This window comes from Equus caballus, chromosome 4, assembly GCF_041296265.1.
Source record: "Equus caballus isolate H_3958 breed thoroughbred chromosome 4, TB-T2T, whole genome shotgun sequence".
NCBI lineage: Eukaryota > Metazoa > Chordata > Mammalia > Perissodactyla > Equidae > Equus > Equus caballus.
The window spans coordinates 98,035,841-98,051,920 of record NC_091687.1 but is presented as its reverse complement, the minus strand read 5'-3'; the positions used below and the strand labels follow the sequence as shown (position 1 = coordinate 98,051,920).

General features: G+C 53.3%; 1 protein-coding gene across 4 annotated transcripts in view; it reads right to left on the bottom strand.

Moving 5' to 3' along the window:
- Positions 1 to 16,080, bottom strand: part of ADCK2 (aarF domain containing kinase 2) — a 20,707-nt gene extending 4,627 nt beyond the window's left edge. Inside the window, exons 1-7 of one of the 4 annotated variants that reach the window (XM_023639830.2) lie at positions 13,833 to 16,080; positions 12,278 to 12,424; positions 9,357 to 9,485; positions 6,883 to 6,978; positions 4,182 to 4,433; positions 2,721 to 2,849; positions 1,818 to 1,871 (exon numbers count right to left, since the gene is read on the bottom strand). In XM_023639830.2, coding sequence (XP_023495598.1) covers positions 1,818 to 1,871; positions 2,721 to 2,849; positions 4,182 to 4,433; positions 6,883 to 6,978; positions 9,357 to 9,485; positions 12,278 to 12,424; positions 13,833 to 14,765 — 1,740 coding nt within the window. In that variant the 5' untranslated portion in view covers positions 14,766 to 16,080. The remainder of the gene's footprint in view (positions 1 to 1,817; positions 1,872 to 2,720; positions 2,850 to 4,181; positions 4,434 to 6,882; positions 6,979 to 9,356; positions 9,486 to 12,277; positions 12,425 to 13,832) is intronic. The other 3 variants (XM_023639833.2, XM_023639832.2, XM_070266014.1) reach the window with 3 other exon arrangements.

The window sequence follows — 16,080 nt, the reverse complement described above, 5'->3', positions numbered from 1 at the left end:
TGTGTGTAAGGAAGGCTGTGTGCACAGGAAGAACACAGGAGGCAGGAGAACAGACGGTGAGGAGTGGGGGCTGCGTGGTCAGCCCACTGGCACGGGGTCCTGGCACTGCCACGGGGACCATGTGGCCAAGGGCAAGTTGCTTGGTCTTCTGGCATTGGTGCTTGCCTTGAGGAATGCTGGGATTAAAGTGGATAGTGATAGATGTTATGTAGCTAAATTAGGTACCACTGAGCACATAGAGAGCTCATGGCGCTTTGCTGTGATTACTATCGTCATGGCCTCAGGTGGCCCTCATAGTGGCCCTGTGGGCTTGGAGAGGCTCGCGCAGGTCACAGTGGGTGGGCAAAGGAGCTGGATGTGAGCCTCAGCCCCCTGCTCCACATCCTGTAAACTGAACTCCCAGGAGTGTCTGTTCATTCCAAGTTCTCCCCAAGCCAACTTCCTAGCGATGACTAAAGCTTTCCCCAATCCTAAGGTGGTATTTAAATTGTTTTTAAAATAGAACTTGTCAAAAGTTTTTCACCAAAAACTAAAAACAAACAAAAATTCCAACAAATCTAACCCTAGGTCAGAGAGACAGACCTTGGCTCCACCGGGCACTGTGGGTGGGACCTGGGGAGTTACTTAACCTCTCTGTGCCCCCGTCTCCAGGTGAGGATAATACAATGGGGATCATACCGCCCATGGGACTGTCCTGAGATTTCAGTGAGAAACGGATGGAAAGCCCCCAGCACAGCAGCTCCCGGGGGAGTTGGCTTCCCAGGCATGCTAGCTGTCGCTGTGGTCAACACGTGTCCGCAGCATACTCAGTGAGTCCCTTAGTCTGTGTGTCTGTTTGTCCCAAGCACATGGCTACCATGGAGTGGTTTTGGAGCAGCAGAAGGAGCAGTGGACTGAGTGACCTGGGTCACATGTCAACTCCTGGCTCTGCCTCTGAAGCCTGACCCCACCCGATGAGCTGACTGCCGTGCCTCCACTGCACCTTCTGTAAGATGAAGGCACTGGACTAGACAGCTGTCTAACTCTTAATTCTATGTTATGATCCTTGCCAAATGGCTGCCTTCTCCGTGGGTGTCTCATTATCAGATTGCAGGACCTCAAGAGAAAAGACAGGGAAGGCCTTCGGACGAGAATCTTCCCTTCCCCACCGTCAATACAGTACCCCCCGGCTGGCAGCTGTACTTTGAAGAGTGGCCCAAGACCACACTCCATCACCAGGAGACAAAGCTGGGGCCACGGCCAAGGTGATACACTATGAGGCCACCTCCTTCCAAAGGACAGGGGGCAGGAGGCAGAGGCTAGGACAGCCCCACAGGGGCCTCTGAATGCACCGGGACAAGAGGCACCTCCCTTTGGGGCCCCCCAACCCCAGGACTTTACGCCATGCAGGAGAGAGCTGCCTGAGTCTGACACGTTAATACCAGGTGCCATTAATGTGAGCTGGGGAAGGAAAAGGCGGGAGTCAGACCTTTTCTACATTTGTTAATCCATTTTTCCATAGTTAAGAGTTCTGGTGGAGAATTCTGCACCAGCCGGCCAGAGGGTTTGTTCTTGTCACCCCTGATGTATCACTTTAAGTGGAGTCACAGATCCTTAGACAGCATAAAATGACAGAGACTAACAGTGTGACGAAGGAAAGACTCTGCTATTCCCATGTCAGGAGACAGAAACAGCACTCTTCATGCAAATGGAGTGGTGCGAAAATGAGATCTCCTGAAGGGGAGTACCTCTCACCACCCTGTGCCCACCACTGGCTCCCTGGAGACCCCACCTCCAGCCTCACCGGGCAGGAGGCTCAGCTCCACCTGGGGCCTCACCTTGTGAGTCATCAGTAACTTAAAGACATTGGAGAGAAGGCTGGAAACTTGAAGCTAGAAAACAGAAGAAAGCCAACTGCAGGGTCTGCAGAGAGACCGCTTCTCTCCCTCCCAGGCCCGTCCCGCCCCCCTGTCCCACCACCCACACCCACACTCACCCCTCTCTCACACACACACCCACACCAGCCAGCCAGCCAGCCAGGAGGAAAGGGATTTCCAATGAGCTCCAGAAAGGACTACGCTCACACAAGCCCGACTCGCCCCTTGAGACTGAGTTCCAAGACCCCTTCAGGAGGACAGGCCTAGAGGCCCGTCACCCGCCTCACTCCCAGCACACAGCCCACATCTGGACAAGTAAGGTCAGCAGAGCTGTGTGCCAGCTGCCTCTCCTCACTGCCAGTGGGCGCCTCCTTGTTCTGACTCACTCCTGCGAGTGTAGAACATGAACTTGGGGAAAAAACCAGTCAAGTTTGTTAGAACTGTGTGTAAAATACAAAGTGGACACTGGTTCAGGCCTCAGTAAAGGTCATGAACATTAGGTATGTCCTTTGGCTGCTCAGGGGCCTCAGTCCTCCCTCCCTCCATGCTCGGCTGAGCTCCAGATGAAGGAGCAGAACAGCTACACCCCAGACAGGGAGGGGTTGTGGCATAGAAATGTCACTGCCCCAGCAGCCGCCCTGCAGAACCTGGTCAAGGAGCCACTGTTGAGAGCCAGGATTCAATGGGCCTCCTTGTACCTAGAAGATGTGGACAGAGGAAGAGGTTTATTCTTTATCTGCCTTAAAACTCAAACCCTTGAGACCTCTCCCCATAAGGAAGTCTCCCTCAGACCTGGGGTTTGCTCTGTCCGAGGCGAGGGCAGTGCACACCCCAAGGCCCCTGCCCCTCAAGTGGCTTGCTCACCTTTTCCAGGGTGATGGTGTCCTTCCTGGCCTGGGTCACTAGCGTGGCCATCTCAGCCTTGAATCCCTCCACATCCCTGCACTCGCTGGCCCGCGCGTGATGCAGGATGAGCTCAGCCACTCTTTGGCCCTGGAAGATGCAAAAGAAAAGCAACTTGGGAGAGCTGGGAGGGTATAAAACTAGATGCTCTGCCCAAACTTCTTCATATCCTTGTTGCTTCCACCGTAATTTTTCTACCATCCTGCTTTTGGCCACCCATCCTTTTGTGATTCTCCCCCTCCAGAATACCTGGTAACCCACCACAGTCTTTCCAGGTCTCTCTTGGTCGGCGGACCCCCACCTGTGCTTAGCAAAGTCAGGGTGAGGAGCTGTGCTCATCTCCTTCACCCCCGGGACCACACAGGGCACAGCGGCAGAGCCAGCGTCCTGCTGCTCGTGCTCCACGCGGCATACTGACCAACTGGCCTGGCCCTAGAGCCACCAGGACCTGCTCTCCTCGTGGGCTCTCCTCCTGCCCAAGCAGAAGTCCCTCCTCACAGCTGACCGAGCCTCTGCGCTCCAGCCTTCTTGCTCCTCCTCTGCCCAGAAGGCCCTCTGACCAAGGCCACCGTGGTCTCCCCGAGCACCACCCCACCCTGTGGTCACTGCTGCTGCCTGTCACCTCCTGCAGCACCGCCCCAGGAGCCAGGCTCTTCCTTGGTGATTAACCTTCACCCAGGAGACACTTTCAAACTGGCTCAGGCTCAAGATTTTGGATTGCCCCCTCGGAAGCCTCTGAAGCAGGGACTCCCCTAAATTGCCTTTTTTTTTTTTTAAGCAGTTTGCTCTTTCCCAGAGTCTTTCTTGCTGGAGAATTCTGCACCAGCCGGCCAGAGGGTTTGTTCCTTGTCACCCCTGATGTATCACTTTAGATGGACTCAGCAGAGGCTTTACTGAATCTGTTTCTCTAAAAACTAATCCCCAACCACTGGAGCCCCTCGGAGTCTCGGGATGTGGGGTTAACAACCACTCACGCTCCCCGACACCAGAGATGCTAACGTGTCTTCCTGCACTTGAAGAACGAGTTATCTCAACCCTCTGTCTCCCAGCAAAGGGCACAGACCGGGGACAGCTGCTATTCAGTCAAGAAGCCAGCCTTCCTAGTACCTGTAACTCTTGCTGAAGAAGAGAAACTACCAGCACCCCACAGCATTTGGGAAGGAGGCATTTCTTGCCCTCGTCACAAGCCGCTCAGACCTGACCTCAGACATGGGCACCAGCACTCTTACTAGAGACCCCTCAGGCGGCTTCATTTCCTCTCCTTCCCCTCACCCACCTCCCTCGCTCTGCTCTGCCCGTTCCCATCAGGAGCACCCTTGGCAAATGCAGACATCGGCAAGAACGAGGAAAGCTGAGGAGCCCTGCAGTTCCCAAGAGCCTGAAAGATTTGGGCCCAGCTCCCGAGAGCCCGGCAGGTCTCACCTGCCCCAATGCCACGGCCATGAAAACCGCCCGGAAGTTCCTCAGGTCGGCAGCCTGCAGCTCAGCCACAATCCCAGCGTCCAGCAGCACCAGACGCAGCGGGCACGGCGCAGGCGTCATGGCCACCACCAGCGTGTCGCAGACATCCACCTGCTGCAGCCCTGCCTCTTGGCTCTTGGAAAGACCGTCGGCACCCTGGACCAGGATGTTCCCAGGGTGAAGGTCGGCGTGGACGAAGTTGTCCACAAATATCTGGAAAGAGATCAGTGATCTTCAAGGCCAAGTCAGCCCTCACCACCCCATCACCACCAAGCCACACGCGGAAAAAGCTTCCAGAGTGATGGTAAGTTCCCAGCGATTGATTACAATGGCAGAGAGGGGTGCATTTTACAAAGCCACATTGCTTGATGTCATCAATTCAGAATTTGTACAGGGTCAGGCCAGGTTGACATTTTCAAGAGAAAAGTAATTTTCAAGGTAAAGAGCATTAAAAAAAATTATAAGGGGGGCAGGCCTGGTGGCACAGTGGTTAAGTTCGCACACTAAACTTCAGCACCCTGGGGTTCATGGGCCCAGATCCTGGGCGTGGACCTACACACCTCTCATCAATCCATGCTATGGTGGTGTCCCACATACAAAATAGAGGAAGATTGGCACAGATGTTAGCTCAAGACTAATCTCCCTCACCAAAAAAAAAAAAAAAAAAAAAACCAGGGAACATAAAAAATCAAAGACCAAACTGTGTTTCAAAAGACTTATTTTTACTCTATGATTTGAGCAATTAATATTACTTACTGTTTAAAGATTTTTCCCAAACCTCTCTGTTCTTAAAGTTCATGGAACTACCTTTCTTTAGAAACTTTCCATAAATCAGACTTCCCCTCCATTACCTCCGTCGGTCCACATAGTGAAATCTAACAGTGATACTGACAACCGTGTACTGGCACACAGAATCGGGGGGGGGGGGGGGGGGGGGGGGCGGGGTGCAGAGAGAAATGCCTTTGAACCTGCTAAGCAGGAAAGAAAGCCCCAGGGACTGTGAGGGACGGGAAGTCAGGCGTGACTTTGTGGAACAGGAATCTGCCTGCTGTGAAGGGTCATTTCCATGGTCAGAGAAGCCACCAGCCATCCTTCTGTAAGGGGAAGGAGAGACCCGGAGGTAAGTGCAGACCAGCTGCAGGTGGAGCGGCTCTCAGGGCACTCCTCTGGCCAACATAGAACCCCTCCTCCTCCTGGATGCAGGCCACACACCCAGGCCACAGAGAGACCCTCCCAGTCCAGATTCTGGCTTTGCTGGAGGTTAAGGGAGGCTGCTACCCCGATGAAAGTCCCGGGAACTGGGGAAGCCAGGGCCTGTGCACCTGCAGGATGTGGTCACCAAAGGCTGGCTGATCCCTGACCCTGGGACCAAACCTCCTGGCCCCTTGCTGCCGGTTCAGCCCCTGGGCCTACACCCCCATCCTTGATCCCACGAGCTGGAAGCCCCTCCTGATCTCCCCACTGCTGGGTGCTTAATGCTGCTTCTCCCCTGGCCACTCTCCACTGTGCCCTCCCCTCCAGCACATGGTGCCCCCAGAGCCCTGTTACTGGGGACAAAGTCCTCTCCCCACTGAGCTTCCACCACACTGACTTAGTGGGAACCTGGCTCTCCCAAGACAACCCACTTCTCAGGGAGCCCCTCAGGTGGGGACTGCTGACTGTCACACCCACGGACCCTGGGGCTAGAGGTGGAGTCGGGGCCGCTCAACCACTGTCACCTCTGTCGCCCTGAGCCCTCTCCACAAGAGCATCTGGCTCACAGCCACCCCCATACGTGGTGTCAGCTTGCACCACACCACCATCCTGCTCTGAGCTCCTGTTCTCATCTCTGTCCCACTTTTGCCACCTGCCTCAGCCCTCACAGCCCACCTCGGTCACATCAGTTCTTTCCTCCCACTCTGACCACACAGCCAGTTCCCTCTTACCCCGATTCTTCACCCTCCAGACCTGGGCACTCATCCTCTCTTTCCAGCCTGGACCCGACAAGCCATCCCGCAACCACTCTCTTCCGTGCCAACCACCAGGAAGACCTCAGACCCTAGAAAATCTCTTTGCAATCCCTAGACAATCTCAATCAATTTTGAAGGTGACACCTAGACTTCCTTCACATCCCAATTGAGAGGCAGCCGCTTCCTAAATAGATCCCCGGGCTAGGATGGGCCCCTTCTGAGTGACACTTTGGTGTCTGTACTTACCCTCTATCTCCTTTACTTATTGTGGCCTGTCTTCCCACTGAATGGTAGCTCTGTGAACATTGTAATCGTGTCTGTTTTGCTCACTACTCTAAAGCCAGCTCTTAATTCAGTGCCTGGCACACAGCAGGTGCTCAGTAAGGACTTGCTGAACAAATGAATGAAGGGGCATTTCCCATGGCTGTTGTCTTTGGCTGTTTGTCTAAGCTGTAGGTAGCTTGGGCCGGGCCTGGGTCTTGCTCACCACTCTGCCCACAGCACCAGGCGCGTGACAAAGTGCATGCCACTGAGAAAGCATTTAACAGAAGCTCAGAAATGAATGGGCGTTTTGGTGGGCTCAGCTATTTCTAGAGCTCAACATGGCTGCCTGCTTGCTGCCTTCGACAGCCAAGCAGTGTCCCCACCATCTCCCCACATGCAATTCGACCACATGCTGGGCTTGAGCACCCTCTCTGAGCCCATGAGCTCACCATCTTCAGGAGCATGTTGATCCCCAGCCGTGCAATCTTCTTCTTCAAGTCACCAGGAATCCCTGCCTGCTGGTAACTGGACACAGGCACGCTCTCCTTTAAGAGGATCAGGAAGGACACAACCTTACCGGGACAGCCCTGCTCCTCATCCCCAAGTGACACATCAGCATTGCCTTCCCATCAATTGGGAATTGACCCAAAGAGTTCTTCCTTTCTTAGAACTCTGTGAATCTGTCACCTACATGTTGATTTTAACCTTCTTACATTTCCCTTCAACACTTCTCAAAGGAAACAAGTCCTTTGGTTTATTAGGGAGGACACCTGTTGGCTCTACCACCCACAGGTAAGGGATGTTGTAATGTAATTGGAAAGGATGGGATCAGGCCCTGGGAGAGCTAGTTTCTGGTCAAGAATCAGCCAATAGGATGGTACTGGTACAAAAACAGGTGCACAGATCAACGGAACAGAATTGAAAGCCCAGAAATAAAACCACACATCTATGGACAGCTTATCTTTGACAAAGGAGCTGAGGGCATACAATGGAGAAAAGAAAGTCTTTTCAACAAATGGTGCTGGGAAAACTGGAAAGCCACATGTAGAAGAATGAAAATTGACCATTCTTTTTCACCATTCACCAAAATAAACTCAAAACGGATCAAAGACCTAAAGGTGAGACCTGAAACCATAAGGCTTCTGGAAGAAAACGTAGGCAGTACACTCTTTGACATCAGTATTAAAAGGATATTTTTGGACACCATGCCTTCTCAGAGAAGGGAAACAATAGAAAGAATAAACAAATGGGACTTCATCAGACTAAAGAGCTTCTTCAAGGCAAATGAAAACAGGATTGAAACAAAAAAACAACCCACTAACTGGGAAAAAATATTTGCAAGTCATATATCTGACAAAGGCTTAATATCCATAATATATAAAGAACTCTCACAACTCAACAACAAAAAATCAAACAACCCAATCAAAAACTGGGCTGGAGACATGAACAGACATTTCTCCAAAGAAGATATACAGATGGCCAATAGGCACATGAAAAGATGCTCATCATCGCTGATCATCAGGGAAATGCAAATCAAAACTACACTAAGATATCACCTTACACCCGTTAGAATGACAAAAATATCTAAAACTAATAGTAACAAATGTTGGAGAGGTTGTGGAGAAAAAGGAACCCTCATACACTGCTGGTGGGAATGCAAACTGGTGCAGCCACTATGGAAAACAGTATGGAGATTCCTCAAAAATTAAAAATAGAACTACCATACGATCCAGCCATCCCACTACTGGGTATTTATCCAAAGAGCTTGAAGTCAGCAATCCCAAAAGTCCTATGCACCCCAATGTTCATTGCAGCATTATTTACAATAGCCAAGACATGGAAGCAACCTAAGTGCCCATCAACAGACGAATGGATAAAGAAGATGTGGTACATATATACAATGGAATACTACTCAGCTGCAAAACAGAACAAAATCATTCCATTTGCAATAACATGGATGAACCTTGAGGGAATTATGTTAAGTGAAATAAGCCAGCTAGAGAAGGATAATCTGTGCATGACTCCACTCATATGAGGAATTGAAAATTATGGACTAAGAACAGTTTAGTGGATACCAGGGGAAAGGTGGGGTGGGGGGTGGGCACAAAGGGTGAAGTGGTGCACCTACAACACGAATGACAAACATTAATGTACAACTGAAATTTCACAAGATTGTAACCTATCATTAACTCAATTTAAAAAAAAAAAAAAAAGAATCAGCCAATAGGGACATGAATGAGCTCTGTGACCTTGAGCAGGAAAATGGAAAAGAAAAAGAAAGGGAAGAGAGAAGAAAGGGGAGCTAGTAAAAAAGCATTTCATATAAGTTAGTTAGTTAATTGTCATAGCAGCCCTTTGAGATAGATCTTGTTATCCCAAATTAACAAATACAACAACTAAAGCCCAGAGAGTTTAAGTAACTTGTTCAAGGTCACACAGCTAGTAACATCAAGTCATTCACATCACTTTCCTGTATCTCATACTACCATCTTTTTATGAAGGAAGCGGGACCAGGAGACAGCTAGGCAATGACATGACACAAATACTTGTTGAGCACTTTCTCTGTGCAAACTGGGTGCTGAGGGCATTTTGCATTCAATGTGTCATTGACTCCTGGGACAACCCTATGAAGCAGGAATGGTTGCCCACAGTTACACTTGAGGAAACTGAAGTCACCCAGCTAATAAAGTGGCAGAGCAGATTTTCAAATCCAGAAAGTCTGAAGCCATGTCCAGGGTCTCAGCCACCTGGTGATGCTCCCTCCCACCCTTGTGCCATATGCCAGTGAAGTCCTCTCCGTTTACACACAGTGATCACATGCTCTCTTGGCTTTTGTCTTTTCAGACTAAAGCTTTTGGATGGAGCATGTGGAGTGAGACGGTCTAGCTATGAGTGAAAGGCACAGCAGGGGAAGCTCTCTTACTTCATATGTTTCCACCAAGACATCCCTGGTGACAAAGGGACGCAGAGGGGTGGGGAATCTGACAGAATTCACATTCAGGAAGTTGCACTGGAAGTGTTCTAGATTCCGAGCTTCATAACGTAGGTCGATCTACAGGGAAATGGAGAGAAAGGATGAGGGGGTAATCTGGGCACAGGGGGAGCAACATCTGAACCGCCAGACGGCTAGCAAGTCAGGGGGTTCACCTGCCCTCCCCACCTGCTCCTCCTGCATCACTCCCCAGGAAGCCCGGGCGCAGGCATCCTGGGACTAGTGGCCTCCCCGGAAGTCCCGAACCTCCACGTGAACTCCTCTGGGCTACAGACAGCAGACACCCTTGCAGGACTTGGCCTTCGCTGCTTCTCTGCTTTTCCTTCTCGGCCCACCCCCTTCACCCCAGCCAAGGGAGCCCTTCCCCATCTCCGGGGGTTCAGCTTTGTTGCCTCTCCGGCAGCCCACTGCCCTCCGCTAGGCCGCCCTCCAGCCTGTCCTTCTATTAAGGTCCACCTCCCTCACAGGGCTGACTCTGCCCACCGCCCCACCACACTGACACCGGCCTCCCTAAACTCGGCAGGCCTTTCACTGCCAGACTCAAAGGCCCAATCCCATTTTTATCCTAATTAACTCTCTGCGCACCGGGTCCTGGTGCCCTTGATGACCGCGTTCCTCCAGAACAGCTCTTCACTCGGCACCTGCCTTCCCTGCCCAGTTCTCCCCCTGCCTGTCCCACCGTTCCTCCTTGGTCTGGTCTCCGGGCCACTCCTCCTCAGTGTGCCCCACAGATGCTGATGCTCTCGCAGCTCCTGACCTTTGCCAGCTTTCGCGCTCCCTCTCCAGCCCCTCATGTCCTCAGCTAGCACCTCCTGATCACAGAACCTAGATCTCCCGTCCAGACACCTCTATCAGACTCCAGGCTTACATTCAAGTACATCTGGACGTTGCCTCATGAAAGCCCAGAGACTCTTGAACTCAATGTCTAAACAGTATTTACTTTCACCCCCCATACGCCCAGTCACCTGAGTGTCACTGCAGGTTACTCCTTCTCTCTTACTCTCCACACCCATCAGTGACTCAGTGACATCAACTCTGCAGCCCTAACCACTCTCAGATGCATTCTGCTGCCACCCTAGTGCTAGTCCCAAGGTGACTTGCAACCAGTCACCTGAACCCAGAAAGAGGCATCTTAGGGGGGCTCCCTGACCCCCCATCTTCCCTCTCTCCAATCTGTTAGTGTCCCCCTTCTACCTGCAGGATGAAGTCTAAATTCTTTAGGATGACACCCAAGGTGGGTCATGATTTGGCCCCTATTTCTCTCTCCAGGTTCATCAAGTGTGCCTCCACTTCCTGTACGGCCCCAACCTGTAGCTTCACCCCATCTGTATGGTGCTGAACATCCCAGCCCGCCTGACGCCTCCCCCTCTCCTTTGCCTTCCTTATTCTCTCGGATCGGAACGTTCTTTCCCCATCTGGTCCAACTGTAAACACCACCCACCTTTCGAGCCTCAGCTCAAGCCCAGGGAGCCTTGACCCTTCCCCTCTTGAGCCCCAACTGAAGCTGTAGACTAACTCTAATCACACTCTATTTGCAAGGGGTTTCGGGTCAGCCCCCCCTGCCTACTGTGTATTCCTTATGGACAGGAGAATCTCACTGTTTTCTTAGTTCACCAGCTTCTAACAGAGTTCTTAATAAATGGTACATGAATCCATAATTGAATGAGGAGAGAAAGGCTCCCACACATGCACCCAGACTCTAAGGTTTCAAGCACGGGAAGGTGACAGGACTACTGACAGACTGACTGGGACACGAGAGACAGAGCTAGCAGGAAGAACTGATTTTTGAGGCAAAATGGGGTGAGATATAGAGATTTGAGCTTCATGTGACGGGACCCCATGATGTCTACCAGACTTCCATAAGGGGAACTGAAGCTCAGCTGGGTAGAGAACTGACAGTAATTAATGCCGAGATGGTTGTTGGAATAGAAGATGCTTTCTCTGTTCTAATTTTCTTTTATTCCTGAAACTACACTACTCCATAGCACAAAGCAAAGCTTTCTAAACGTTAAAACACAATGGGACTTAAAACCTTAAACCCGAGGACACAAATGAAGACTTGGCACTCTGCTTCTGAGAGAGCGCCAGTGTCTGCACCATCAACAGGGAGCCAGTGCAGATGCAGATTTGGAGCCCCGACTGCCCCCAGAGTGTGTCTACCAAGTCTGGCTACTTAAACGAGTGTCCCTTAAACAGGGGTCCTGGACAGGGACGAGGTCCTTGTCTACTCACTAAGCCCTGGAAACAAAGCAGGACAAAGGCACAGTGTGTGACCTCGCTGATTACTCTCCTCACCCTGGAGTTCAGCGCCTGATTGTGGCGCAGATAATGCCCTAAGTCCCACCAGAATCATCTCCCTTTCCTCCCAGGCGCTAAGGAAGACCGTAGTTCCCAGGCATTCCTGCAGTTCTGCCAGGCCCGTGTGATTAAAGCTCTGACCTGGGGAGCAGGAAGAAGTGAGGTTCCTCACTTCCAGACCTGGCCACAAAATCTCTTACACGATCCTCCATTGTCTCTCTCCCCATTCCACACTGACCCTAGTTGACGCATGTGGAAGATGGCAGTGCCAAACTTGGGAGGAAACTGGGTCCCTGAAGGACTGTGGAGTAGAGCTCCCTCTCTCTCCACAGTTCACCTGCATGCAACTTTGATGTAGGCAAGAAATAACCTTGTTGCATTAAGCCGCTGAGATTTGAGTGTTCTTTGTTCTATCAGCTAGCATTACCTCCCTAATACACTATACTAGCCATGACATACTGGGAAGTTACTCATTCATTCAGCATTTACTAAACAGCTGCTAACAGCAAGACCTATGTTAGATGCTATTTACAACTAAGGGAAGGAGAAGTCACCTGTTGGACCATGAGCTTCTCAAATTCCTCCACAATCTCAGGCAAGCTAAGCCACTTGATGCCTGGCAAAAGTGCAAGGGCTCGGCTGCCCATCTTCATCAGCAGCAGGTCCATCTGCACCTGCGAGAGTAAGCCAGGGTGCAACACCTGCCAGAAAGAGGAACAATGAGACAGAGAAAGGCCCAGGAAGGCAGGTTCACCCAGCCATGGCTAGGTCCCACCATCAGAGAAGAGCCAGGCCGGCTTCTCATCAGAGCAAAGGGAAGTGGTCCCAGCCCTCAGGATGCTGCTGCCTCCCTCACTCCCATGTGCCTTCCCTGAGGAGATGCTGAGGGCAGCTCCTCTGCATTGCACTTAGCTTTGCTGCGAAGAATAGCTGGGCTTCTCCTTCCATATACATTAAGTTTAGATCAGTGGCTTGCAGACATTAGCGTGCATAAATGAAACTGTGGACTGCCGGGCCTCCTCAAGACCTACTCTGGGAGTGGAGCTGGGAATCTGCATTTCACTGAGCAGGTAACTCTGAGTCAGGCAGCCCAAAGCCTGATAAATAAGAGTCACAGAACTCCAGCAGGGATGCACTGAAGTGGGATGGAAAGAGCTCTGGTTTCCAATTCCAGCCAGGCAACTCATTCCCTGTATGAAACTGGGCAAGCTAGTCAACCTCTCTCCACCTCATGTTCCACCTTTTAAAACATGCAGATAATAGGCCCGACCTCCACCTCAAATCCCTTTATGAATAGAGTGGGGCATAAATAAATAGAGATAAGGGAAACAAATGCCTACCTGAACTGTCTACTAAAGATTAAATAATGCATCTGACATGACTGGCATGTTTCCTGGTACACAGCAGGTCTCTACTCCTTTTGTCTTCCACAGAGTGGAGGAAACCGTCAGGGTATTTTGGTCCAGAGTTTCCCAAATGTGCCTGATCGTGAGAATCACTTGCAGCATTGATGAAAAGTCAGGCCCAGCCTCCTCCCTTGGTAAGTATGATTCAGTAGGTCTGCAGTGAGGCGCCCTTAGGAGGTTTTTTTTCAGAGCGGGTAAATGCGAGGGTTGGGCTACCTGCTACTTGTGTCTGCCAGACCCCCTGGGGACATCCTGAATGGGGATGGAAGAGTGTGGAGACGAGAAATAATAAAGCCCAGGCAGGGGTGACTGGAAATGAAGAGAGAAAGAAGCCACTTTCTGTAAGAATGAATGCCACCGTCTTGGGCTCACCACAGCATGTCTAACCCAGTCTGGCTCTGATCACCCCTGACTCCGGCGTAGCAGGTCAGCTGGATGGTGATTCCTCCACCCACAAAGGCAGCAAATCCCAAACCCTCCTCATTTTCTTTTATCAGACTACTCATGCCACCACTCCCTCAAGCCAAGAAATAAAACAGCTCACACATCATAGGCACTCAGACAATGGTCAAGCTAATGGAAATCAATGAAAGGCAATGTGGAGTGATTTGCAAAGGGGGGGTTCCTGATCTGGGACAGCTCCATGGGGTCAGTAGGATTTTAAAAATGAGAAGGGCCCAGCTGAAGACAACAGAGCACTTACTTTCACTGCCACCGGGATGATGTGATCCGGCTCAAGCGGGTGGGCAGGCCCCGAAGACTGAGACACGACTGCCTTTGATCCAACCAGGTCAGATTTAGGCAGGAGCAGCCTTTCTAGAAACGACTGGTCAGCAAGACTTCCTTGAGGCCTCCACCCCTTCCCCAGGTGTCCAAAGAGCTCTCTCAGCCCCCCGACTTCTCCAGCCTCCGAAGAAGGCTGCAGACTAGAGGCCGTGCCAAGTCTCTGGATGCTGTTAGTCTCCAAGAAGGCAGGATTGGCACGCGCTTTGTACACTTGGGCCACACAGCCTGAACCCACAGGTTCCTGATTCTCGAAGCAGAGGACCCGCCCCCAGTCCTCCCCAAACGCCTGCTGCAAGAAGTGTTCAGTGTGAGTCCAAGGGTGAGGGGTCACCCGGACATGCAGCTTGGAGAACTGGGCACAGAAAGCCTCCGAGAAGAGATCTCGCCGGGTGCTGGCCCACTGGCCCAGTTTGATGTATGTTGGGCCTGAGGTCTCCGTGGCTTTCAGAAGCAGGCGGAGCCAGAGGCTGGAGACACTAGGAGCCAGGTAGGTGAGGGGGTAGAGTAGAAGGAGGGGGAAGAATTTCACCAGGAGAGCCCCTGCCCGAAGCCAGATGCGGAGGTGCAGAAGGAGGCCTCCCAGCCGCCCCTCCTGGGAGACTCTCTCCAGTGGCCCATTTTCAGCCAGGTCACTCCAGCTGGCCCTTCGCTGACAGAAGCTCTCAGGGCCCCCCTCACCAGTGTCCCCATAGGCTGAGATGAGCTTGGGCAAAGTGCCAAGCAGAAGCCAACAGAGTCTGGCATTGCGAGAGCACCCAGGGGGTCTTAGAAGGCAGAGTTCCTTTCTGAGCTCAAAACCCCTTAGGTGGGACAAGCAGACCCTGACAGACAAGCGCCAGGGGGTCACCATCCTCTCCCAGAGGTCCACGGCCTAGGCTGCCTGCTCTCAACTTGGCGCGCTCTGCTTTGGTGACCTGGGTTCTCCGGTTCGGATCCCCGGAGCGGACCTATGCACCGGTTTATCAAGCCATGCGGAGGCAGGCGTCCCACATTTAAAGTGGAAGAGGATTGGCTGCGGACGTTAGCTCAGGGCTAATCTTCCTCAAAAAAACAGTAGGGTGGCTGGGAGATGCGGCGACGCTCAGCCCCCGCCTGCGGCGTGCAGCCTAAGCCCAGTGCGGCACCCAGTCCGGCCCTTGCAGGGCCGCTCCACCCGCCAGGCCGCAGGAGAGGCCGGCCCATCCGCCCCGGCTCCACACCCCGCTCCCTCCGGGGGCCCGAGCCCGAACCCGGCTGCCCTGGGGGAGCTTTCAGAACCGAGCTGACTGTGAGAGCGCGAGCGGCCAAGCCAGACGCGACGCCAGGCCCGGGCCGAGGACGCGACCTGCGCGAGGTGGCCGCGCGGGCGGAGACAGAGCCGGGCGGCCGCAGGGTCACCGCACAGCCGGGCAGGCGCAAGATCCCCCAGGGGCCGGGCCCTGTCCAGGGCCGAGCGCGGAGGGGCTGGGCTGGGGCGGGGGTCGGGGTGCCGAGGGACTGGGGAGCGCAGGAGAGGGAGGAAGGACCAGGGGGGCAAGGGGTTGAGAGCTGGGGCGGGGGATGGGGACAGTGCGGACGGCCGAGGTCCCGGGCACCGAGTCCTTGGGTGGGGAGGAGTTGGGGCGGGGGGGGGGGGGGGTGCGTGCAGAGGGCCCGGCTACGGAGAACCGAGACCCGGGGTGCGGAGAGCCTGGGACGGGGTCCGGAGGGCCGAGGATTGGGGTGCGGAGAGCCCGGGAGGGGGTGCGGAGGGCCGAGGAGGGGGCGCGGAAAGCCGGGGAGGGGGTGTGGAGGGCCGAGGATCGGGGTGCGGAGAGCCGAGGAGGGGGTGTGGAGGGCCGAGGATCGGGGTGCGGAGAGCCGGGGAGAGGGTGCGGAGGGCAGGGGTTCTAGCGGCCGAAGATCCGGGCGCCGAGAGCGCGCGGCCCGCGTCTTCCGGGAGCGCCGCGCCCGAGTGCGCGGGGCCGGCCCCTTAAAGCGGACGCAGCGCGGACGGCGCCGAGGCTCACCGGTCTCTCGGGTCCTGGGCCCCGAAAGTAGGTTTAGCACAAAACGCAAGCGCGCCCTCCACGCCGCCTTCCTCTGTCTCTCCACGGACGTCTTTGGCTTTCCTTACAAAGATGCAGAAACGCGCCGTGAGCTGGAAGGCGGTCTGAACACAGGTCGGGTTTTCAGCTGAGCGAGTT